At 43.7% G+C, this 27,222-nt stretch overlaps 1 protein-coding gene across 2 annotated transcripts in view; it reads right to left on the reverse strand.

Annotated features, from left to right (window-relative positions):
* Spata6l (spermatogenesis associated 6 like) overlaps positions 1-27,222 on the reverse strand; it is a 45,076-nt gene that overhangs the window by 2,739 nt on the left and 15,115 nt on the right. The window contains exons 5-12 of one of the 2 annotated variants that reach the window (XM_050159885.1): positions 19,950-20,074; positions 17,280-17,357; positions 15,857-16,087; positions 12,903-13,005; positions 10,307-10,341; positions 9,223-9,410; positions 1,698-1,782; positions 708-809 (exon numbers count right to left, since the gene is read on the reverse strand). In XM_050159885.1, coding sequence (XP_050015842.1) covers positions 720-809; positions 1,698-1,782; positions 9,223-9,410; positions 10,307-10,341; positions 12,903-13,005; positions 15,857-16,087; positions 17,280-17,357; positions 19,950-20,074 — 935 coding nt within the window. In that variant the 3' untranslated portion in view covers positions 708-719. Of the gene's footprint in view, positions 1-707; positions 810-1,697; positions 1,783-9,222; positions 9,411-10,306; positions 10,342-12,902; positions 13,006-15,847; positions 16,088-17,279; positions 17,358-19,949; positions 20,075-27,222 lie in introns of both variants that reach the window. The other variant, XM_050159879.1, reaches the window with a different exon arrangement.

Consider the following 27,222-nt stretch of genomic DNA (forward strand, 5'->3'; position numbering starts at 1 on the left):
CCACTTTCGAAGACTATGCAATTATTATTTGGGGCATGGATTAAGGAGGAAAACTAAGAAGTGGTGAGCCGCCACCCTCTGGCCAAGTACCTGACCACACATCAGCATTCCAGACCCACCTCAGCATCCATGCAGAAGCGCGCTTGCTAAGGGCCACGCTGGAGGGTGGACAGATGTAAGGGCAGTAGGAGGGTGAGTGTGGGAAGGGAGGATGTTGCTCAGGACCCCAGCCCAGGGTGCGTGATTGGGTTTCCTTGCACTGAGCTAAATGCTGGGTGTCTGTTTCTGTCTAGGATAAAAGATGGATTTTTAAGCACCAATAATACATTGTTTCTGCTTTGGAAAGAAACCGGCAGGGTGCTAACGGAGAGTCACAGACCAAAGGATCAACGGAAGGTACTCCATTCGAGTCAGGAAATAGTAGCCCAGGTAACACGTAGAGAGGCCCCCACGCGGGACAGAGGCTGTGGTCAAGGAACTGAAAAGCAGCTCAAGTGTCCTGTACATAAAGTGGGAGGGAGGTGCCTGAGGAAGAGATGTGAGACCTGGCATTTCCCTGAGGGGGGATGGGTTGGGGGATTGGGGAGCTCTGAGAGCTCCTCCCCACCTCCTCCACATTTCCTAGCTGCTTCAGAGCCAGCAGGAGACAGGCGGAAACTGTTTTTAGCAAGTCACAATAAAGAACAGTGCTTAAGCTGCTTACTTACAGGAGACAGGAGTTAAAAATATCTCTGTCCATGCAGTGGGAGTTTCTTCAGGGGGTAGCTTGGTCTTTCGCAGATATAATTTGTTTCAGGGATAAAATCTTCCTGTAACAAAACACATCCAGCCATTGCATCACCCAGGATGTAATAAGGACGGGTAACACCCAGACATGTGGCTTTTGGTGTGAAGAGGTCTGTGCCTCCCCTGTGTGTCATATAAATGGGGTCATGTGTGTATGTATGTATGTGTGTGTGTCCTTCCTTCTCTCCAGCTTATGGAGATTCATTTCCTTTAGATTGAGAAATAAGATTAAGTTAGAGAGGGAGCAAAGAAAATGACCTTTCCCATGAGTACCATGACCAATACCCAATGACAAATGTCATCCTGCCAGTCTGGCATAAGCTAGATTGTGTGGCATGATCAGCTCTAAAAACTGAGAACTCTTTTGACACTTCACTGGACTACCTTTAAATTCAGGTCCAGATCACAGAAGCTGCGTGCTTGCAGGAAACATCAAGAACTGGGTATATTTACCATAGGTCAGAAACCCTCCCTAAGCCTACAGAAAACATCAAGCAACCAAAACAGCTTATTAAACTATAGAAGCCACTTCTTCCCAATTGTGACCCTATAGGGACCCTCACATAAATGTTTTCTTCTCTGTGCTGAAACTTCTGTGAGCAGAGAGGGTGAGAGAGCCTGCGTGGTCCACTGGAGCGCACCAGGACCTCTGCCTGGTGAACGTTGTGCCGTGAACTGCCCGCATGAACCTCCTCCTCCTCCGTGTCTCTTCCTCTGGAAGCCTGCCCTGACTCCCAACCATGCAGATACCTGCACGGTCAGGCTTAGGACACCGCGTTCTCTACCGGGTGAATGTCACAATGTCACAGGGTTTCTACGGTCATTTCACTAATGTCTGCTTCCCTCACTGGACTGCGAATTCCAGGTCCCACATTTACCAGCAAGGGTCTGGTCTCACCAGAAGCCCTAACCTTCGAGTGAGCTCTGTGGGATGTCAGGAGGCTGCACACCCTCTCATGGATCTTCCTCCACGTGGACTGGGAGCGAGGATGGAACCTGCCCGACAGAGAAAACAGGGGAAGCATTATGCAGCTGCTGAAAAGGATGCTGACTTAGAGTACTTAAACATGGGTTGAAACTTAACCATAAGCTAAAGTGTCAGGATGCAAAATGGTACACCTATGATCTTAATGCTGGCATCAAATCTACATGCCAGGATCACGGGAATACATACCACCAGCATGGTAAAAACAAGCTGTGCTTGGTGTCCGCCTATGAGCTTGGTGTTCTTCTTTGGACGTTCTGGTTTTCGGGGAATTTGCGAATGAGAAAAATCCTGTTTTTTCAATCCCAAATTGTATTTTAAAAACTTAACCTCAATTGTTTTCTGCCACAAGGGCTTTATTTTACATCTCATCCAGTGTAGGCCACCCACACACTGTTGCTTTCTCTCTTCCGCAGACGCCTCTGTGCAGAATACTGCCGCCTTCCCCCGCAAGCCCCTGCCCTCACTAACTCCCAGCACTCTTCTCCGGGAGTCCTTCCCGAGGCTGCCCCTCTCCCCCCTCCCTGCCCCCAGAGGTCAGCTGGTCCACGTGTTGTTCATTTCACAACGCTTCTGACAGTGGACACTGGCCCCGTCCGGTTAAAGTGTCCCCTCGACTGAGACCCAGATGGAGGCTCTGGTTAATATCCCACTCCAAACTACATACACCTGTGGTCCTCGCCCTAAGGAGACTGAGGTGGAAGGATCTGGAGTTTGAGGGTAGCCTGGTTATACAAAAGACAGGTCACAGTAGGTAATGAATACCACAGTGGGGGCTGGAGTTGTTGTTTGAGGGCTTGGAGGAGTGAGCATTCGTGGCTCTGACCAGGGACCTACGTTCAGTTCCCAACACTCCATCTTCTGCCTCACAACTGCCTTTAACTCCAGTGCCAGGGCATCCACTCCCAGTCTCCACGGGAATGAGCACATGCATGACACCTGGATATACACTCAGTCCACAAAATAAGTCATTAAAAACCAATACTGAGTAGTGAATTCATTCATTCTGTATCTGGGTATCAGGTCCTAAATTCTGAGGTATCGCGAAGCTGAAGGTGCACACAGAAATGTGATGATGAAAAGTTCTGATCCTGATTCCTTGAGATGCTCAAAGAGTCTCAGCAATCCAGGTAAGTCATTCTGTCGATGTGTGAGGAACGCTAGAGTGGCACACGTATTTGAGATGTCAACAGGACGGCATCAAGGACATATCGAGAACTGTTCATGAGCAGACAATGGAAGTCTGGGGTGGTTGTTAGGGCCACTATGCCGCTGACCCCCTGCAGCTCCCCCATTCTTGGTTCATGCCCATTGACCTCCCATCACACCCTTCTCTGGAGCAAGAACATAAGGCCCCGAGTAGGACTGAGTCTACACATCTGTTATCTGATGTGAGAGTCTCCTCTGTGTGCTGTGATTGCCATGAATGAATAAAAAAAAAAAAAACTGCCTTGGCCTGTTAATAGGGCAGAAGTTAGGTAGGCGGGGAGGACTGGACTGAATGCTGTGAGAAAGAAGGGTGGACTCGAGAGACGCCATAGAGCCACCGCCAGAGACAGATGTGCTGAATCTTTGCTGGTAGGCCATGACCTGGTGGTGATATAGATTACTAGAAATGGGTTAAACTAAGATGCTAAGATGTAAGAGGTAGCCAATAAGAAGTTAGAGCTAATGGGCCAAGCAGCAATTTAATGAATACAGTTTCTGTGTGGTTATTTTGGTTCTGGGTAGCCGGGACGAACAAGCAGCCCCCTCCTCCTACAATTACCAACCTAGGAAAACAATAGGCAGCAAATGGCTGCAACCTCAATGCTCTACTGTGTTTAAGAAAACATTATACTCATAACTACTGCTCTCCCTGAGAATCTTATGAGAAATACAGCAAGACTTTAAAACTAGCCACCAGCGGGACACATAGGCCGTGAAGATGCTACAGCTGCATACAAGGAACAGAGCTGCCTAATGCCAGAATTCTCTGTGATTCTCCTTGTCTGAACACACAAGAGCAAGCTGCAGATGTGGGGGATGGAAGCGGAGGCTCTTTCCTTGGGGACTACATTCTTCATTCTGGTATTCAAAAGGCTTTGTCTACCTTCCATTAAAATCTTGGACTGAAAAGCCTAAAATTAGGTCTACCACACGACCCAGCAACACCACTCCTTGGCAAGGCTCAAAGCACTTCGTATCCTACTCCACAGACACTTGCTCAGCCATGTTTAGTCGTACCCTATTTGTAATCGCTATGAAACGGAAGCAAGCTACATATCCTTCAGCTGGTGAATAGATAGGGAAAATGCGCTACATATACACTATGGAATGCTAGTCAGTTGTGAAGAACAATGAAATTATGAAATGTTCAGGTAAGTGGAGAGAACTAGGAAAGATCGTGTTGAATGTTTTCCTGAACCCAGAAAAACAAAAGCCACATGTTCTCTCTTATCAGAGGCTCCTACCCCCAAATCTCCAGATGTGCGTACACAACATGAGTAACCACAGAAACCAGCAAATTATAATGCACTGTGGGAGGTGGGGAGTTGAGCGGGGAATGAGATACAAGTGATACTCAGGGGAAAAGAGAAAAATGGGAAGAAGTATAAATAACACCAAGGTTGTCAGATAAAGCCCCAAGGAATCATTTTATATTTACCTAAAATTATACACAGTGTGTGTGTGCGTGTGTGCGTGCGTGCGTGTGTGTGTGTGTGTGTGTGTGTGTGTGTGTGTGCATCTTAAATGAAGTTGTGCCACTTGGGCTCACAATGCTCCATGCAAGAACAACATAGCAACAGTACCAGGCATGAGAAACCTCCTTTTGAGTGGTTGGTCGAGGTAGTCCGAATGAGTCCCCAGACAATATGGGCTACTGATACTTCCCTGGGATGCCTCTCAGAGGTTAGTGTTCAGGCCCTATTGCTGAAGGCATTGAACACTTAGGACACAGGGCATGGATTATTTGAACTGGATTTAACATAAAAGCTTCCTCCCTGCAGTCTAGTTTACATAGTATCATAAACTACTGTGCCAGCTGCCAAGGGAGGGAAGCAGTTACTAGTCCTATCCAGCTGTAACACCTATGAACCACAACAATGGCTAAAGTAGCAAGATCTCCACACAGGTGCACTAGTGACACTCACATTTGTAGAGATCGACAGCTGTCTAAGAGTCTACTCAACAGGAGAGACGCCATGCCTAGTACTAGAACCTAGCCTACTACCTAGGGCTAATGAGGTTATAAATCTTAGAAGAGAATCTTCTATTGCCACTTTACTACACGAGCACAATTCTTTAACTGCATCTTAACCTTATACCCACAGATAAGTCTAGCTTATAAAAACCCTTATAAAAGAGAGCCCTCTCTACAACAAAGAGATACCATGGCAAAAAAAAAAAAAAAAAAAAAAAAAAAACCCTACAACTGACGTAGTGAAAACACCAGTGGGTTGTAGGGAGCCCAGCCCCAGTGGTTACATGTGTAGCATAGCTCCTCTCTCAATGGCTCAGGGAACATTTTGGAAGAGGGTGGGAAGCTTGAAAGAGCCGAACTATGAAGAAGTCTGTTGTTGTGTGGCTGCCTTCCCTAGAAATTGTTGTATAAACAGGAACTGAACAATGGAAAATATCAATAGACATACTAACATGAAAGGGGTAAAAATCTCACAGGCCCCACCCCTAAACAAAGAACTGTAGGCAACTGGTGGCTTCTGAGAAAGGGAGGACTTGCCCCTCCCAGGAATGAGCACATGACTGGTTATTCAATACAAAGTAGTCAGTCCTGAAACCAATGTGTGTGTGAAAAAAAAATATATATATATAATAAAAATGGACTCTGCAGGTTATACCTGTATATTTATTTATCTGTGTGCCTGCATGTGTTGTGTGTGCATACATGTGTGTGTATGTGTGTGTGTGTAACAATAAAAAAAAAGAGGCTATCAACTGGAGAGTGGGAAGGACACAAGAAGGGGTTGGAGGGAGGAGAGCGACGGGAGACAGTGATGAATTACATTAAAAAAACATAAAAAGTTAATTAATTTTTAAAATATTGGACTGACTAGAGAATGGGAGAAATTTTTGCCAACAATATATCAAACAGGTGATTAACATCTAGAATACATAAAGAACAGCAAAAAAAAGCACCAAAAACTAAAGCCTGTGGTTAATCAATAAACTGATAAACTAAATGCAGTCGTCAAAGAAACACAAATGTTTAACAATTGTTATTAATTATTTATTTAATAATAACTAATTGAAAAAATGTCCAGCATCCTTAGCTATCAGGGAAATGCAAATAAAATTGCTTTGAGAGCCCATCCTAGCATTTCATAAGAATAGCTATAATACCATTTCCTAAGAAGAATACATATGCCAGGCCGAGCGGTGGTGGCGCACGCCTTTAATCCCAGCACTTAGGAGGCAGAGGTAGGCGGATCTCTGTGAGTTCGAGGCCAACCTGGTCTGCAGAGTGAGTTCCAGGACAGCCATGGCTGTTACACAGAAAAACCCTGTCTTGGAAAAAAAAAAAAAAAGACTACATGTGCTGGCAGGAATGAGGGGAAGGAGGAGCTCTTCATTTACTGGTGGAGTATAAACTGAGACAGCCGCTATGGAAATCAGTGCAAAGTTTCTCAAAAATAAAAGTAGAGCTACCATATAACCCAACTATCCCACTCCTGGGCATATATCTGGAGTTTTCAGAGTCAACATATCACAAAGATATCTGCACATCCATGTTCATTGCTATGGTATTTACAATAGTAGGAAATGGGACCAGCCTATATTCCCATCAATAGATGAATGGATAAAGACAATGTGATAAAAAATATTCACAATGGGATTTTATTCACACACACACACTCACACACACACACACACACACACACACACACACACCGCTGACATCTAAATGAAAATGGACGGAACTGGAAAGCAAATAAAGACAGACTCACAAAGACAAATACTGTATGTGTTCTCTCATATGTGTACACCATAAAACTAGAAAGGAAACTACAGTGAATAGTTTTATGGCAACTTGGCATAAGTTAGAGTCATCTGAGATGAGGGATCTTCAGGTAAGAAAATGCCTCTATAAGATTAGGCTGCAGGCACGCCTGTAAATCATTTTCTTAATTAGTGATTGGTGGAGGAAGGCCCAGCCCATTGTAGGAGGTGTCATCCCTGGGCTAGTGGTCCTGGGTTCTATGAAAAAGCAGGCTGAGCAAGCCATGAGAAGGAAGCCAGTAAGCAGCTGATGTGGAATCTGCTGTATGCTGTGAATATGTGATGCTTTTACTGGTTGATGAATAAAGCTGCTTTGACCTATGGCAGGCAAAATATAGCTAGGTGGGAAAGCCAAAATGAATAGAGGGAGAAAGAAGACAGACTCAAAAGAGACACTAGCAGCCCCTAGAGAAGTAAGATGCAAGAGCATTACCTGTAAGCCACGGGCCATGTGGTGATACACAGATTAATAGAAATGGGTTAGTTTATATGTAAGGCTAGCTAGTAAAAAGCTGAATGGCCAATAGGAAGGCAGAAGAGGGATAAGCAAGGCTGCCAGGCAGAGATAATAAATAGAAGGAGAAAAAAGAAAAAGGAGGAGCAAGAAAAAAAGGAGAAGAGGATGTCAGGGGCCAGTCACTCAGTCCCACGGAATAAGACATGGAATAAGAAGGAAAGAAAAGATATACAGAAATAGAAAGAGGAAAAAGTGCAGAGGCAAAAGGTAGACAGGCTAGCTTAAGAAAAACTGGCTAGAAATAAGCCAAATTGAGGCTGGGTGTTCATAACAAAGAGTAAGTCTCTGTGTGATTATTTGGGAGCTGGGTGACAGGACCTCCCAAACAGCAGTGGATAAGAAGAAAAAAAAAAAAAAAAACTACAGATGGGCCTTTGGTCATCGCAGTCATCATCAAAATAAATACTGCTAAGATCACATGCCACTTAAAGACAAGCCTGCATCTCTAGGTCAGCACCAGTTCCCGTGTTCCAGGTCTTTGAATACTGAATAACACTCTCCTCACCAACTCAGGGAAAGCACAAGCCAGGGGAAAGGAGATGAGTCCCACGGCCGGAACAACTGTGACTCTGATCATCTGACCCTGGCAAACCTGGGGCTTTTTAATCTGTTACACCATTTCCAATACGGTGAATAATCAAGAATTGGCATTACATTATTATCTTATTAATATATTTTATGTAATTTCCCCAAATATTTAACATTTTAATAATTTTTGAATTTTATCATTTCTGAAAAATACTAAAAAATAGATTACTATTTTCTTACAGTACCTCAAATTCAAGTACAATTCTTGTTAAATTTCCAGGGCCATGTAGGTTCGGGGACAGTCTAAAGTGGGTCGCTCTGGGCGTAGCAATTGTGTCTTCTGGGGCAGGGAATGCCTGACTCTCATCACTAACAGTGAAGAGAAAAGACGACTGGCATTCCTCTCTGTCAAAGCTGCTTTCTCATTATTTTCGTGGTCTTTCCATGGAGTAAGTGACCAATCCCTTCTGCTGGTGTGCCTGAGTAAGCTTTGGCTAACCCTGGCAGACTTAAGCAGACCAAATGGCTATTCAACTTACTTGAGATGCTGACTGGTGAATATAGAATCCCCACTTCATCTTTTTGGACAGAGTCTTATGCAAATGTTTTCACTACTTACAATAATGTAAACAAACCAAGAAACTATGTCTATGCAAAAAAAATATATGCACATTAATGGTGTTTATTGTGGATTGGTGGGCCATGGGTGATTTTTCCCTCAACTCCTTTTTGATGGTATATAGCTTCTAAAATGTCTAGTGAACCTCTTCATAGTTAAAACCAAAAATTTGAGTTTTAAAATTTGTGACAGAAGAAAAAAATGGGTATGTGTACATGTGTGCATTCATGTATGTGTATGTGTGTGTGCGTACATGTATGTGTATGTATGTGTGTGTAGTGAAAGGCGGGAGATGTAGGGTGCCCCCGTCACTCAGTCTAGATTCCCTTGAGACAGGTTCTCTCACCGAAGCTCTGTCTTCAACCCAACTCACCCCTGCCCTCAGGACTACACCTGGCTGCTTTATGTGGGTGCTGGGATTCTGGGCTCAGGCCTTCATGCCTGAGCATCAAGAGTGCACGCACTTTCACTCACTGGGTCCAGCTCCCGCCTGTTTTTCCGTTGTTTGCCGTGATGGTTTGGTTTGGTTTTTCTTTTTGGCGGTACTAGGGCCTCATGCGTGCTAGACAAATGCTATACCATTGAGTTACACACTAAACCTACACCAGGTACCCTCAAACACTTTCCCGAGGAAAAAGAAGTTAACAGTACGTTTTGTATAGGTTTGAAAAGGAACGGTCACGGTCACCGTCTGAATAGCCCAGCAAAGCAAACAGACAGGGCATCCAGACTTTCTTCCTGACAGAGCACAAGGCTCATCAGGCAAGGGGATAGGCACCAGCTGCTGACCTTTCTCCGAGGAGAGGCTCATCCAGAGGGCTGGGAGATCTGGAATGCTGGGAGGTAGGGAGTGGAGTGTCCAGCAGGAGCTCTACATCCCTTACGTGATTGGGCGAGGGTTGTCCGGACTTCCTCGGATCTAAAGGTGGCGACGTCTGACTCCTTAAGACAATGCGCTCGTCAGGCTCTCTGGTGACCTGAGTGACAATGTGAGTTACTCTTGACTCGTAGTTTGGGTTTTGATTTGCCTAATTCAGAGGTAGGGGCAGGCTAGGACAAGGAAGCGAAATTGAGGTCAGATGACAGAACACGCAGCCAGAGATTACCCACAAATAAAAGAGGGGACCATGGTACAGAAGCCTCAGGAATATGGGTCAGGAAAACACAGTCAAAAGGCTCTGTGTTTGGCAACATTAATAAGCCAAGGTAAACTCACACTTAGAACTTTGTTTCTTTCTTTTTTTTCTGGTTTTTCAAGATAGGGTTTCTCTAACAATCCTGGCTGTTCTAGAACACATTTTATAGACCAAGCTGGCCTCAAACTCATTGAGAGCGGCCAGCATCTGCCTCCAAGGTGCTAGAATTAACAGTGTGTGCCACCACTGCCCAACTAGAGCTTTGATTTCTGAGGACACTGGCTTTTTGGTTCTGGGGAAGATGGAATTTTTCAACAAAGTGTGACTGTCCTGTACATAGGCAATGCAGTATACAGTTCACTTCCTTCCCGTGCCCCTCTCAGTTTGTAGCATAAAAGCTGCGGCTCTCAGTTGGGCAAACTGGTCAAGTTTGAGGACATGATTAGCACCTCGCTGTAGAGAGGGATCTGATTGGAGACAGGCAACTTAAGTCACTGGTGATAAGATAATAATCGGCCTATATAAACTCTCCCTTGGCAACAAAAAAAGGGGAGCAAGCCAATGAACCCCACAGTGAAGCAGACAGTGAAGCCTGAGCACTGGTCTGCAGAAACCCTACCGAACCCTTGTTGGCCCGTGAGCTGCACAGCTGGGAACATATTCTCCCCACTAACTGCACAGGGCTTGACCTAGACACTGGAAACAAATAATTTTACAGACGTTACTGCTACAATTACCTTTATGTTTGTTTCGAGGCTTTCAAGAGAAGATGCTAGAAGAGAGAGGAAGAGGAGTGTGAGGAGCTGGTTGTTACCAGTTAGCCATATAATGGCTGGCACATTTACCCCATAGAAGAAGCAAGATTTTAGACAATAAATGAATGACAAAGGGACAAAGGTTCCCTTGTAAAATACAAGTTCGCAACTGAGTCTCTCTTGGGGCACTGCAATTCTAGAGAACTTTCTGTCTTCTTGGGGTCCACAGTCAGGTTCTATTTTCAAGGACAGCCCAGTTGGAAAGGGGCTGGGGGCAACAAACATGCCATGGAGTAGAAGGTCAGCACCCTTACAGCCTTAAACAGAGAAAACCTATCTGTCCAGATGCTCAGAGCCTGGAAAAAGACCCTATGGATCTAATATAAAGCTCCTATGCTCTGCTGTGTGAGTCCTGGTTGGTTTCTTAAGATCAGTTAACATAGGAGCTTTTGAGTATACTTGTCTGAGGCAAACATGGCTGTGACATCAAGCCAGTAATACCTAAGAACACAGAGAAACCCAGCGCATCCAAACCACAAATCATCGTCATCGCCCTAAATGTCTATGAGAGGTAAGTAGATCCCATACTAGTGAGTGACAAGGACGACCAGAAAGCAAAGCAATAGCCTAACACATACAAGGCCCTAACTCTAAAATAAAACAAAATATTGCAGTACTAAAAAAAAAACTCCAAAAGTAACAAATACACATTTAAAAAAACTGCCAAGCAAGTGGATTTTTTCCTTAAGTTTAACGACAAAACGCTCTCCAGATTTATCGTCCCCTTACACCACCAGATGCAATAAGGAAGAACAGAGATTTTTTTACAGCCTGACACCGTTCCTATCTGGGCACACTTATCTGTGTGTGTACACATGGTTCTGGAAAAGCCGCAACCACCACCACACTAAAATGGACAGGGAATCAGCGATGCCAAGTAGCTGCAACTAATCCAGACTAGGGACTCCCTGGGCTCTCCCTTGCAACGAGATCAGAACTGCATTAACATCTGTTCTGCTGCTGGCCCTTTTTTCTCAAGGGGCAATCCAGGGCCCAGCAGCACAAGGACCCCCTGGAAGCTTGTGAGAAAAGTACCCAAGCCCCATGCCAGCACTTTATCAAGATTGTGCAGTTCAACAGGAGCCCTAACTGGCTCAGAGGCACATGGAGTCTTAAAGGGGTGGCTTTATTCTCCCATAGATCTGGGGGTGACCTAAGCATAGAGATGGCCTGGAGTCCCAGGGATTCCAGGACCTCAGTCCAGAGAGCTGAACATCCAGAGGTTGTAGCTCTGCTAACAGCTCGGTGTAAGACTCATACCCATAACCCCGGGAAACGTCCTCACCCACCAGGAGCAAAAGAAGCATGGTGTATGCCACCATTGGAGGCAAACGAGCACCAAGGAAGCCCCACTGTCCTTCCAGGAAAGGACATTTGCTGTTGCTTTTGCTGTGACAGGGAAGATGGCCCTGCTTTTACGGGCTGCACCAGTGATTTTCAATCGCAGCACTTAAATTAAATGTCAGAGGTGATGAAGTGCTTCCTCCTCCCAGCCCCACGCTGTCCGGGTCAGCGGTCATCAGTCACTCTGTCTGGTCTGAGTTACCTCCACAACACTCTGCAGTCCTTTCAAAGTACAAACCGTCGAGCCGAACACAGGGAACTCCACTGTAAAGCTATCCCACGTCTAGTCCCACCACAGGGTAACAGAAGGGATCGTCACCAGCCCTGTCCAGACTAAGAACTCCAGGCAAGCTGCCATGACCTTCACTGGGGACAGACTCACACATTTCTCCCGAGGTCAAAGCCCCCCCAGGAGTGCCTTACCCCAGACACTGTCAATTAGTAATGTAAAGTCCAGGAATCTTAATGGGGGTGGGGGTCCTGATGAAACCTCCAGGTTAAAACCTGCATTCACAATTACACGAAGACAGGATGCGTTCCTCCCGTCCTCCCACAGTGTAACAAACGCCAGCACAGCGCACTGTAACAGTATTACCCTAATGGCCAGCGACTTTCTTGCTGCTGTGTTACATTTTAGTCACTCAGTTTCCATTTCTAGCGTGCTACATGTGGCTAGCCATCATCCATGTCAATCAAAGCCCTTTCAGGTCCTCAACATCGTTCGCAAAGGGATCCCAAATGCTGCGAGAGCTGGCTCCCTCCTCACTAACTAACGCGGAATCCGTCAGCAAGTGTCATGACCACCATCAGTGTCTTGCTCCTTCGCCCTCGGAAAAACGGCAAAAACAAACAACGTGTTTGCTAACCTGTCAGCCATGCCTTCGCAAAGAGTTCACGCCGGGAGGAAGTGCTGCCTGTTTGCCGGCCTAGCCCTGGGTTGTGGCCACGTGCGAACAGTCACACCACCCAGCTCAGTCCCCTGCGAGTACTGAGGGCGTCTTGAAAGTAAGCTGCTTCTTAGTGGCCTCTGCCCATGGGAATGTCTCGGCTAGAGAGACCCAGAGAGACAGGTCCACAGTTTCCAACCTAGCCTGTAGTTCCTCAGAACGAAGGATGCCCAGTGGAATGCACTCGTGCTCAGTAAAGGGATGTTAGTAACGAGAAACTCGAGTACCTCTTCTCATTGGAAGAGCAACGTCTAAAAACTTCGATTTTCTTCTGGACTTCGGTAAGTGATGTTCCAAACTGCTTTCACCAAAGGGGTTTACACTGTCCACCTGAAAGTGAAGGAGACATGTTAAGACTCTTCCTGCAGTAGCTTGGACTACCTTCTCACTGCCTACAATGCCTCCCCTACCCCCATTCAGAGAGACACTTGAAAAGTAGCCTAATTCACGGTCTCAGACTATGGTACATTTTATGCCCACCATCTCCAGTGAGGCCAGATCTGAGGGTGAGTGTCAAATGTGAGCACAGAGAACTGAAGGTTGATAAAAGGCAGCACTGAGTTTTCACCTGCTGAGAGCTGGGATAAAGGTGTGAGCTGCCACGCCTGGCCCAGAATCCTTTGGACCACATAGAGTATTCCAAAACAAGAGAATCACCATTCAGATTCTCCTCCAATCTAGATTCTTTTAAAACACAGTAGAGCTGGGCAGTTGTGGCACACACCTTTGATCCCAGCAGAGGCAGGCAGATTGAGGTTCAAAGCCAGCCTGGTCTACAGAACAAGTTCCAGGATAGCCAGGGCTACAGAGAGAAACCCTGTCTCAAAACCAAAGCGAACCAAGAAAGCCCACAATAGCAGTGACTACTCTCTTACTTCAAGTGACAGGCCAGGCTTCCTAAGACAAAACTGGCCAACATGACCTGTAGAAGCAGGTCAAATGCTTGAAAAAGAGATTCTTCTACAGCATAAATTTTAAATTTCTGAAATGGGCTTTGAAATTTTTATTTTTTTCAGCAAAGCAGACTACAATGCTAGTGTTTATTGAAAGTCAAGAAACAGACTGATTATGTTTTTTTTTTATTTTTAACTTAAACTTTTTAATGTATATGAGTGTTTTGTTTGCATGTATGTCCATGTACTACATGTGTGCTGGTGTCCACAGAGGCCAGAAGGGGGCATCAGATGCCTTGGATCTGGAGTTACCAACAGGAACTGCTGTGTGGGTGCTGGGAATTGAACCTGGGTCCTCTGGAAGAACAGCCAATGCTCTTAACTGCTGAGCCACCTCTCCAGACACAAGTTCTCTAAATTTTAATGCTTCTATTAAGGATGTCTCACACATGATCAGAAAATCTGGCTAATCAAGTATGTATGATGACCTATAAGAGAGCTGAGCATACAGTCAAAACTGTAATGATTTGTTAAACAGTAGAAACGGAAATTTTCACTCCCTCAGAAATCTAACCATTGTTTTTACAAGATGAATTACTCCACAGTGGCAGAGACTGCATTTGATAAGCATGAGTATGGAATAGAATAAGTCACACTGTCCAAAATAGATGCAAGCACATCTACAGAGCCATATTTAATGATAGGTTACTACATTTTTTGCCAGGCATCTTTACCAAGATCAATAAAAAGAAAACAGCCATTTAGTATTTCTGTGTCTATGAATAGTTCTTATTTGGAGATTAGCTAGTTCGTGTTTTCTAGCCAGAAAGCTCAATTCTACCTAGAAACAAATTACACACAACAATCTCAACAGTGCCTTGACTGAGATTTACCCCATCTCACAACCTGTGTCAGACGCACGATCATAATTTCTAGTGACTTTAAGTGAAAATGTCAACAATTTACCCATCATTAACATTCTGAAGATAGTCACTAACTGGAAGGTGTGATAGAGTTCATGGAGGGTATGAAATAACAAAAACGTTAATTTGAATGTATCTATATATTGCTATGGGATAATCCTTCTGTATATTGTGAATATATGTTGCTCTCATTGGTTGATAATAAACCCAATTTGACCTATAGCAAGGCAGAATATATCTAGGTGGGAAAGCCAAATTGAATACATGGAGAAGGAAGAGCAAAGTCGAGAGAGACTGGAGCCAGTTGCCCAAGAAATAAGATGCCAGCAGACTGGTAAAAGCCACAGAAATGTGGTAATACATAGGTTAATAGAAACGGGTTAATTTAAATGTAAGAGCTAGTTAGTAATAAGTCTAAACTATAGGCCAAACATTCTGTAATTAATATTAAGCCTTTGAGTGATTATTTAGAAGTGGCTATGGAACAAGGCAGGACAGATAAACCTCCGTTTACTATAATTACAGACAGTTTCATGGAAAACATAAAGGCTATAAATACAAAAACTGAAGAAAATAATCAAATTAATGATTTGTGGTTGTGTGTGTGTGTGTGTATGTAACTCAGTAGCTCAAATTTTCCTGAAACAGGTTATGCAGCCCAGGCTAGCCTCAAACTCATGTTTATCCTCCTGCCTTAGCCTCCTAAGTGCTGGGATTATCAGGGTATATCGCAACACCTGGCTTTAGATATCCCTTTTATTACACTGATGAGCCAATGTCTATTTTATAATACAGTAATTAAAAGCAAATTTTCAAGATAGCCACAAGGACTACAGTGACTAACCATGCCCACTGCTTCTGGTGACTAAGATTCAGAAGGTTCTTTGAGTGAGGCCCACCCTTGCTTTTTCCCCCCACTGACATCTTGCCCTGCTCAGCATTTGGCTACTGAGCATCAGTCTCATGGAGAAGAGGAAAACTGTTTCTTATAAAGGGCTGGACCTTCACTTTGAATTGAGGCACCTTATCAGCCAGCCTTTGATTGACATCTTCAGTTCCTGGCAGTTCACAGGTGCCTCTGAGTAATGGTGAGCTATCTACGGACATCATACTCGATTAATAATGTTCTAAAATTAAAAATGGGGCGATTGAGCAAATTCCCTCCGAGATGCCTTTATAGACATTGCCTAAGAATGACGCTGGGAAATGAACATCATTTAATGGCAGCTATTATTCACTTGAATTCCCTCGGTAGTCACTATCGCCACGTGTTGGCGTGGCTCAACGCTTCTTCCACCCGCTCCTATCAGCATCCTCACTGCAGCAAGTTACTCTGAGAAATCGCTTCAAGCTCACATGTCTAACCACAAATGGAGGCTTTCTTGCTTCAGGGAGCCTGAAGCTCTTTCCAAGGTTCTGCTGAGTCGGCTGGTGCTGGACGAGACGTCTAGGGGAAGACGGGGAGGGGACCCGGGCCTGTGTGCCTTTGGGAAGTCGGTCAGGGCTTTTCTCCTTCTGCTTCGTCTTTCTGTTATTTGTGGGAGTTCTTTGCCCGTGTGATTTCGGTAAAGGCATTTGGGATTTACAGTTCTCCCCCTGAGAGCAGAAAACAAACAAACAGATTTGTCACGCTGTTTCTTCTCGTTAGGTCTTGACCATGCTTGGAAGGGACTCTGCCCGTGAGCTCTACTTCCAGCCAAAAATATTATTGGGGAAAAAAAGATAATTCAATCAAGACTATAATAATTAATTGAACATTTAAAAACTAAGAAGACTGCCTCAGATTTATAGAAGAAACCTTTAAAGAAAGGCATTCATTTACCTAATCTACCATTTAACATAATCAGTATGTGTAACTCACTAAAATCACACAGTTTAAGTAAAACAGTGAGGTTTATTTGTGCTGGGGAAAGTTTGAGAAGGCAGACGCACACAGGTACACTCCAAGCCCAGGTAGACCATAGACACCGAGAAGCATGAATGGCATGTACAGGTGGACCCAACCGTTTCACTTCAAGGAGTGTATTAAAGGTAATTAGTGTTGCTCTGTGCACAGAACTGAAGGCATTGTGTCTTAGAGTCAGAGTTTCACCATGGAGCCTAGACGGCCCTTCAACAGGAGCAAGCTCCCACATCAGTATCCCAAGGGCTAAAATTACAGATGTGTGTCACCATGGCCAGCTTAAAATGGATTTAAAAATATCTCTGTGAATAAACAACCATCTTAGCTGAAATCCCACCTCAGCTCAATGACACTGTAGCAAAGACTCTGCCGGGCTTCTTTTTGTTCTTCCAATTGTTCTGCTTGGTGATGGGTCGGGTCGAGGGTGTGAAGGGGAGGAGCTAACGGTCTCCCATTCTGTTTGGTGTGTCTGTGATGGGTCCAGGGTGGGGATAAGGAGGAGCAAAAGGTTTCCCATTCTGTTTGGTGTGTCTGTGATGGGCCGGGAGTGGGGGTGAGGAGGAGCTAATGGTCCCCCCTTCTGTTTGGTGTGTATATGATGGGTCCAGGGTGAGGGTAAGGAGGAGCTAACGGTCTCCCATTCTGATTGACGCCATCACTAACCATCATTCTCTTCAACAGCACCACTGAACACACAGCAAATGCACTCTAATGGGACAGCCTGCGCAAATGGTTTGAATACAGAAATTAACCCTAGCAAAAAACTGCCCAGGTTACTATGTTCAGTTTCATGTAAACTCAGCAAACTGAGCTCAGGCCAAGAGTCTTTAAATTGGGGGCGAGGGCTCTTGTCATTTCTGTCATTGCCCTTTTCATTGTACTTACAAAAAATCTGTTTCTGTGTGGGAACACACATTCTCGGATGGCTGTCCTTGTAGAAAATTCTAGTTTGGGAGCAATGCCCTAAAAAATAAGACAACATAAAGAGAAGCAAATAAAATTACTGGAAACAATTCTCTTGCCCATCTCTTCTTCATTGGAAATCCACTAAGAACCCAGATGTCCTTCTGTACTCAGCATAATCAGAAACCTTTTATAAAATGTACAGAGTAAAAAGAGCTGAACATGTATATCATGTGTCAGCTATACTAAGTCGAGGCCTAAACAACTTGGAATACACACTCATAACTCCTAACATAACCCTGTGAAGTGGGTCCTAATAAAATTTTCATTTGGACTTGAATGAGCTCAGACAGTTTATGTAGCTTGTCGGGCTGACAGTGGCAGAACTGGTCATTGGACCTAGGCATCTGCACTCCAACGCCCATGCTGCTAACTACTCTATCTGAAATACAGGAACAGGAAAATGAGATTAGTAAGGGGGAGGGGCAGGTCTCCTTCCCTGCCTACTTGCCTTGGAAAACTTGGCTTTCGTCTTCTATCAAACATTTATACTCATCAGGCCTATTCTCAAACTGTTTTATTCGGTGTGGTGTTTTATCATCCAAATGACTGCTGAGGTATAAAGTGAAGTAAAACCACAATGTATGGGAATACAAAGAAAAATCCCACTACCATTGGAAAAACCAATCTAATTGTTAAGGAACTGATAAGACACCGCTAGCAGGTGACTGGTGTGCCTGACCCATTCAGGTCATCCTTCTCATTTTCCACAGTCGCAATGAGCACTGAGAAGAGAGAACAGAAATAAATGCAAGAGAAGTAGCATCGTGTTTGGGTCTAAGACTGTAAATTCTGTCGGTCCAAGTACGTGTCTGATGCAATGCGATGGAGAAAGGAATCACAGTCTCCCCCCAGGATGACAGAACAAGAGGATCCATGCTGTGACCTCGGCACACGCCAGCCACGTAGCTCGGCACACACCACGGGCATCAACTGCTCCTGAAGCCCTGGCAAGTGGTTTGATTTTGATTTGTGAAATGTTCTGGAGGAATTGAACCACTCTCTCTTTTTGTCTATCTATCAAATTGTTCATAGAGCTTGATAAACTGAATTACAAGAAATGATGCTGAGTCCTGAAGGCATTTCAATACATTTTAAAGCTTTTTTCCTGACAATCCCCTCCATCTATAAACAACTATAAATACAACTTCATATAGGTTAGTCTTTCTATTCGTGCCCAGAACATTCAACAGGCTAGTGGCATTGGAAGAAAAATTAAGTGTTTCTCCTTGTTTTGATTTTGAAGATGACTCTTATTTAACTGGGAATTCTGAGCATTTCCTCAGGCCGGTTCCCATCCACTTTAACGCCCTTTTCAATTCTGAAGGGCAATATGCCAATAACATGAAGTAATAAAGGGGAGCATCTCACAGGTGCCATGGACTTAAATACATGAAGATGATGTCAGAAAAAGAAAATAAGTGATTTTAGAAATATTTGCCAGACCCTGAAAGATAACAGGCAGGGCTTAAAGTTATAGGCACTCAGAATTCTGATTGGGACCACTTTGGATGAATGTTTGTGCCTGGTGTATCAGTCATCAGTAGCACTGAAGGAACAATCACACCCTCTGAAGATTCTCAGCAGGGTGGGAACCATAACTTCACTACACAATAAAAGAGCAAAAAAGAAAGAAAGGAAGAAAGGAAGGAAGGAAGAAAGGAAGGAAGGAAGGAAGGAAGGAAGGAAGGAAGGAAGGAAGGAAGGAAGGAAGGAAGGAAGACCAGTGCAGAGATGCCTTTAATAATTCACAAGCACTTGGCCCTTAAAGAAGAGGTCATCCAAAGACATAAAAATCCACAGAAGAAGGAGGAGGAGGAGGAGGGAGGAGGAGGAGGAAGAGGAGGAGGAAGAAAAGAAAAGAAAAAAGAAAAGAAAAGGAGACAGAAATAATCATGGACCATAATATCAAAATGAATGTCTTGAATTTGGGTTCAGACAAATGCCTCGAGACTATCAGCTGCCAATCTGCTGCACCATGCATTGCTCCTCAATAGCATCCACCTCTATCAGTGCCCCTCTGCCAAAGGGAACCTGCTCAACAATACCAGCCTTGAGGAATTTGTAAATTATTAGGTAGAGAATGACTAAAAATATAGAAGGTTGAAGGGCATAAAACAAATGTAAGATAATATCATTTCTGTCATTAGCCTATTTAGTGAAAAAAGCTATGATCGAACAGATCTTCTGAAATCTGCAGTAAGTTGGAAGAGGAACCTTTTGGGACATTGTGAGACAACTGACTATTGCAATGATACCGTTTAGTTAGATAATGAAACTTTCAGCTTTGGGATCAATAGTGGAAATCAGTATAGTTTGGTGTCATGAGCTGGGCATCTGACCATGGATGAAAACAGAACTGAGGTAACTAAGCAAGACAAAGCTACCTGCCCGTCAACCCTAAAATATTCAGGGCCCAAGAAGTTCTTTCCCTGTAGAAGCCCATGGAGGGTCACTCCCTGGAAAACCTATTGGAGTCTTCATGAGCTCCTCCCTATACATGCCAAGGTATGAAGGGTCACTCACTGGAAAACCTATTGGAGTCTTCATGAGCACCTCCCTATACATGCCAAGGTGTGAAGGGTCACTCACTGGAAAACCTATTGGAGTCTTCATGAGCACCTCCCTATACATGCCAAGGTGTGACGATGTCAGCCTGGGCTCGGGGAACAGAAAATCTCGTGTGTTTTCTTCATAGTAGGCCAGCTCTTCCCATGCTAGAAGGAACGAAGAAAAATCATAAGCATATGTATTCTACATGCCTCAACTTTAACAAAATGGATGTTCAGATGGTGTGCTGGTTAGCTCTATGCCAACCTGACACAATCTATAGTCATTTGAGAGGAGGGAGCATCAGCTGAGAAAATGCCTCCTTGAGGTTGTGCTATAGGTAAGCCTGTAGGGGATGTTGATGTGGGAGGACCTAGCTCATTGTGGGTTGTACCACTCCTGGGTTGGTGGTCCTGGGTTCTTTAAGTATAAGAAAGGAGGCTGAGCAAGCTACGGAGAGAAAGTCAATAAACATCACTTCTCCATGGCCTCTATTAGCTCCTGCCTCCACCAGGTTCCTGTTCTGACTTCCCTTTATGATGAACAATGATGTGGAAATGTAAGCCAAAATAAACCCTTTCTTCTGCAAGTTGCTTTGGTCATGGAGTTTCATCATAGCCACAGTAACCCTAAGACCAATGGTATCAGGGAGGGCACTTAGGTCAAACAAGACATTTTAAACCTAGTATTTGTTATTCAAAATAAATTAATTTCTATTACTTTTTATCTTGTGAATAATTTAGTCTTCTTGAAAAAAAGGAAGGGTGTTACACAAAATTGAACAAAATGAAATAAATCTCTTCATCTTTCCACCCATCCATCCTTTGCTTCACCAAATATTTACCAAAGACAAATTTTGAGCCAGACCCTGAAGGCAGACAGGAATGAGACAGACACAATCCTGCTCACACAAAGTTTATAGTTGGAGTGGGCTCTGCATGTTTGCTTGGCTACAAGGGTGCCAATGGCCCAGAGAGCAAGTAGACTTGAAGTTCTTGGAGAGAATGTTATCAACCCAGAGATGCTCTAGACATTTGTTGAGATCATTTATGAGAAGGGGCCAGTAATGCTCCAGTGTCCTGGGGAGCTCAAGACACCCCGGCATACTTTCTCTATCATGCATGACTTTCTAATGTCCTACTAGACATTTCTTTAGGCTAAAAATAACCTAATGGTTATCTGAGCCTAAAATTATATTTCAAAGAACGGCTGTATGATTTTATAATACTAAAAGGAAAGTGGCTTATAATGAAACAGGATTCATTTTAGAATGTTAAGTACTGGCAATAATGATGTGTTTAGATGTGCTGGGATTTTCAAATTTCTCAATAGGTCTCAGTAGAAGGCCAAACAATGAAAAAGCAAAATTGTTCTTTTATTTATGGAATACCCATACTTTTCTAGAAAAGTCAGTGTATTGTAAAACACAAAATACGGTATTCTCTGTTTTTGTTCCTATGTCATTTCTTTGCACTCCTGCCTAGCAGACAAGCTTCACCACAGTAGACCGAAGAGGATGTCTTCCCTTCTCCACACAGCACTTCCACAGCTTGAGCTGGGCTTTTCTCTTGGTGGAGATCCTGTTCTTTCAAGTTTCCCTCTACAATCAACTTAAAATCTTCCATTAGAATTCTCTGCATATCAGACTAAAACCCATGTACCACTCGGCATGGGGATGAACAGTTTTAATACCAGCACTCCGGAGGCAGAGTCAGGCAGATCTCTGTGAGTTCAAGACAGCCTGATCTACATAGCAAATTCCAGGACTACACTGAGACCTACTCTCAAAACAAAACAAAACAAAACAAAACACTAGTAAGATACAACCTATTGCCTCAATTGGCCTTCAAGATTTTTATATAAATCAGTCCTTTAATCATTGCTGCTACTTCATTAATGACCTATCTCCTAATTACTTCATTTCATCCCCGATGCCATTCTTGCCAGACTGTAAACATATCAAAGTCACCTCTAGAGTTTTGGGGTTTATTTCTTTGTTTAGTTGGTTGCTTTTCTTGAGACAGGGCCAGCCTTATGAAGTCCAGACAGGCGTTGAATTGGCTACACAGTCAAGGATAGCCTTGAACTCCTGACCTGATGCCTCTACCTCCTGTATAGCCTTGATTTAAATGTGCTCCCTAAATGCTGCTCCCAAACCCGTGTAAGTATGCACATAACGGAGACTCTGTAAACACAATTCTTATCTCCACTCATGAAGAAACATGTTTGTGAAATTGAGATAACTTAAGTACCTACTTGTATCAGTCACTCTTAAAACAATCACTCTTTTTGAAATTCATTTTTCACATTAAAACAAGTTACAAAGACCAAACGCTCTCTAAAATCTTTTTAACTCTTGCTCACCATTCACTCCTCAATGATTTCTTTGCATTCACGCATTCGAGAAACAATCATTGAGAACTCACTGCATGCCCAGAGTGCTACACTGGCCTGTGGGTAAGCCTGTGTGCATTTCCTTGATTGGTGATTGAAGTTAGAGGGCCCAGATCACTGTAGACAGTACCCTGGGCTTGTGGTCCTGGGGGCTATAAGAAAGCAGGTTGAGCAAGCCATGAGGAACAAGCCAGTAAATAGGACTCTTTCACGGCCTCTGCATCAGTTCCTGCTTCCAGGTTCCTGCCTTGAGTTCCTGCCCTGACTTCCCTTCATGATGGCCTGTTACCTGGAAGTAAAATAAAATGCCATTTCCTCCCCAAATTGCTTTTGGGCTTGGTATTTTATCATAGCAATAGAAACCCAAACTAAAACATAGCCCCTTGGGCTATTGCATGAAAAATAGCCAAGAGAATATAAGTCATTTTCTGCCATCATCATGGTTGTTCCATTATACCATTCTAACAATGGTCTACATTAGCATCGCTACATTTCTGCAGGAACACACGCCAGGCCCGTGGCATATTGCACTCACTGCACATTAGGCTTCTCCTATGTTCCCTTTTCCTTTCATGGGTTTTAGGTTCTTGTCACTGCATGTAAATATTATAGCTACTCAATTATTATTCATTTATTTACCAAGAATTTAAATTTAAAAAGAATTTAAATAAACAAAAACAAGAAGCCAAGTAAGTATAGACAAACTAATTCACTGTCTCTAGAATAACAAGAACAGACTTATGAAATTAATTACCAATTCTCAGATTCCAGAATCACCTGGAAAATAGGCCTCTGTTTCTTCATGGGTAGAATTGTTTTAGTTTCCTTAATTGAGGAAGAAAGATCCATCCACTATGAATGACTCTATTCCCTAGATGGGATGCTGGGTTATATAAGTAAAAAAAAAAAAAAAAAAAAAAAAAAGGAACTGAGCAAGAGCATGAATAAATCACCCTGTCTTAGTCAAAGTTCCATTGCTGTGAAGAGACACGGTAACTACAGCAACTGTTACATAAAGCATTGGGTTGGTTTGCATTCAGAGGCTTAGTCCATTATCATCATAGTGAGAAGCATGGGGTCATGCAGGTAGACACAGCTTTGGAGAAGTAGCTATGAGTGCTACATCTCAGCAGGTAGCAGGAAGAGAGCTGCTAGGCCTAGCTTGAGCATTTGAAACCTCAAATCCCACCCCCAGAGACACACCTCCTCCAGCCAGGCCACACCTCCTCCAACAAGGCCACACCTCCTCCAACAAGGCCAACCTACTCCAACAAGGTCACACCTCTTCCAACAAGGCCACATCTCCAACTAGTGCCATTTCCTATGAACCTATGGAGGTCATTTTCATCCAAATAACCACACAGCCTTTGCTTCTTGACTGTGAATGTAATGTGACCAGTTGCCTTCCTTCCTTAGGTTGCCTTTGTTAGAATATTATCCCAGAAACAGAAAAGTAAGACAGGGCATTGGTACCAGAGTGGGACTGTTATATCATAAACCTAATCTGTGGTTCCTGGGTATTTGAAACTAATTTGCAGGATGGATGCAGAAGAGTTTGGAACTTTGGGCTAGAAAGTCCTCCAATACTATACGCATAGCCTAATGGACCATTATAGTGCAAGATTTGATGCCAAAAATGCTTAAAGAAATGCGAACAGTAGAGGCCCAATTCATGAAGCACTCAATACATTGGAACTGGAAGACGGTCACTCATGTGACATTTTGGACAAGAAGCTAGTTTCATTCTGCCCTTATCCTGTGAACTTGAAGTGAAGTTGTATTTAAAGGTAAGGACTAATTAGATTTGTGGAGGAAATGTCAAGACGGGAAGATTCAGGTTGGCGGTGAGAAAGCACTTGTGATCACTTCACTGAGACAACAGGAAGGATGCCCTAAGGGCAAAACCCCACACACTAGAAGATTTGTCTTATGAAGATGCAGACATAATCGAGGGAAGAAAGCCTAAACTGAAAAGGCTTCTAACTCCTTGAAAGCGTCTACCTGGAGGAATGTTTCCAAGGGTTACTATGTTTAAGTTGACACAGTTTTAGTCCAAGGGAGCCAGGTTTCATCTTGAGCTGGCTGTAATACTTGGAAAAGTCATCCACATGACATGGTTTTAGAGTCATGAAAGATGCAGGGCTGAAGGTGTCCTGATATTTTGTTCCATAGTTTCCGAGAGTAACTGAGACCAGTAAATGTCTTCTAGGATCAGAGTCCCTTGTAAGGAGGCCTTGAGAGGCCACTGGATCAAGCTGTGAAGGTAGGCCAGGCTCCAATGCAGATCCCAGGACACCGGAGAGGTCGTGACTGTAGGATACCCATCCAGGGTGTCTGTGGGCATGGAGTGGAATCAAACCAGCAGAGAAGTTACGTGTGCTACAGGTGGCATATCTGGAGGGATGGAGCACAACCAGTTTCATCGTGTGCCCAGATTCTGGAAATGGAGCTGCAGGGCCTGATGTTTTCCCTGTTGAACTTTGGTCTGACTTTGACCATTCCTTCCCATGCTCTGATTCTTTCACTTTTGGAATGGGAATATTTATTTTATGTCATTCTATGTTGGAAGTGTGCAGGGTTTTTATTATTTTATAGGGACTGATAGTTAAGAGATTGCCTTGAGTCTCAAACATACACTTTGGACTTTTAAAGCGCTGGAACTATTAAAGACCAAGGGAACTTTTGAAGATAGATTGTGTTGCATTCTGAGATGAACTTGAGACTTTGGAGACAAGGGATGGAAGATTATGATTCAAAGTAGTATTTTGGGGTGGACCTGAAGAGACTCAGTGGTTAAAATGGCTTCCTACTTTTCCAGAGGACCCCAGTTTAATTCCCAACACTAATGTTAGATGTCTCACAACTGCCTATAACTCCAGCTCGAGAGGATAAGACCATCTTCTAGCCTTCACAAGTACCCGCACACACATCCATAGCCTATATTTACACAGATAAATATGTACAAAAATAATTTTTTAAGTGATGCCTTTGGAGAACTGGAGAGATAGCTCAGTGGTTAAGAGCACTGCTTACTCTGCTCTTCTTGAGATCCTGAGCTCAATTCCCAGCAACCACATGGTGGCTCCTCAACCATCTACAATGAAATCCAATGCCCTCTTCTGTTGTATAGGCATATATGCAGTTAAAGCACTCATATCCATAAGATACATAAACAAACTTTTTTTTAAGTGATGTGTTTGTGTATCAAGTTGACTGGAGGGGGGTTGTGATGGTTAATCTTCATTGTCAGCTTACTGAGACACAGAATTATATGGGAGACTAATGTCTGGGCATGCATAGGGTGTTATCTGGATTGGGCTAATCCATGTGGAAAGACCTAGTCTGCTGTGGGTGGCACCATTCCCTGGGCTGGGATACTGGACTATATAAAAAGAGGAAATCTAGTTGAACACAAACACTTATCACCCTCTGCTTCTTGACTATAGATGAAATGTGACCAGCTGACCCCATGACTTCCCTTCAGTGATAGGCTCTAACAGTCATTCTTTCCTGGGTTGTTTTTGTTAGAGATTTTATTACAGCAGAAAAGTAACTGAATTAGACTGAAACGGGGTTAGAAAAACTAGTGAGAAAGCTAGCAAGTGTCTTAAAGCCGTTTCCCGAGTGTGGTCATTTTTTAGTAACCCAAATCATAGCCAACATGGAAACATCAGCACATACTGAGATGTTTCTGAGCCGAGGCAATAAATAATGTCAGGGCTCTGACTGCCTAATCTTATAGGCCAAGTAAAGTGGCTGAAAGCCCTCGGTGTTCTCAATGGGCTGATGACTTAGACAGTGATGTCATCGGTACCATCAGTGAAAGAAGGAAATGAATGAGTCTATAAGAAAAGAAATATAGTAGCAGCACCAGTTTGAAAACCATCTTGCATTTCTAGAGCATACAACAGTGAACACCATACTTCCAGACAGAGCTCCTCACTGGGCTCTCTTAGAGACCGAGGGTTTAACAAAGCTGTTGTCATTGTGCCGCGCGTGGCAAAGGAGGAACTCAAAGCCATGTCTGCAGGTCATCTTCCCTTGCTGCCTTCTAGTGACCATTACTAACCACGGTGGAAAACTGAGCTCTGACTAAGCACACAGGTGCCCAGGAAAGAGGGGTTTACAGTACAGTTATACTGACTAGGTATGATCTGCCAAAGAGAACGCATTAGCTTAGGAGCTTAATAAAAAGCAAGCACCAAGCTGATGGTCAGACAGTATTACACTGCCCCCCTGTGTCTGTCACTTTCTCACACCTTTGTAAATAACAGCCGGAGGCTGGTCTCCTTTGATTGGGAGCAAAGTCACTGTGTCTCTTTAGTCACTCCAGTAAGCTACAAACAGATCTGAGCATCACTACTGTGTCCCTGATCTGATGGTCAAACGCCCTCTGCCTGTGTGTCTGAAGATGCTGCAAAACCTATCACACAAGAATACACTGTCTAAGCTGGGCAGTGGTTGGTGCACACCTTTAATCCCAGCACTTGGGAAGCAGAGGCAGGTGACTCTCTGTGAGTTCAAGACCAGCCCAGACTACAGTGTACAGCTAGTTCCAGAACAGCCAGGGCTACAAGAGAAATCCTGTCTCCAAAAACAAAAACAAACAAAACAAAATGAAAAAAAAAAATACAGTATCTACAGCAAAACAAAGGTAATGGATTATTGGCTGATAGGCTAGTAAAAGAACTAGTGTCTAAGAATTCAAAAAGGGCCCATATGACCCTACATGAGACCTTAAGCGAATTTATTTTACCTAGTTAGTACCAAGAACCACGGCTGCTGGCATATGCCGTGCTGAAGTAATTAACTGATTAATATGCACAGTACCTGACACTGAGTGAAATTGCTGTTTTCAATAATTCAAATTGCGTGCCACTGAAATCACAGGCTGAAATTGGAGGGCTGTGGACGAAAAGCA

The sequence above is a fragment of the Alexandromys fortis genome, unplaced genomic scaffold (assembly GCF_014885135.2).
Source record: "Alexandromys fortis isolate MF-2015 unplaced genomic scaffold, M_Fortis_MF-2015_v1.1 scaffold_10, whole genome shotgun sequence".
Classification (NCBI taxonomy): Eukaryota; Metazoa; Chordata; class Mammalia; order Rodentia; family Cricetidae; genus Alexandromys; species Alexandromys fortis.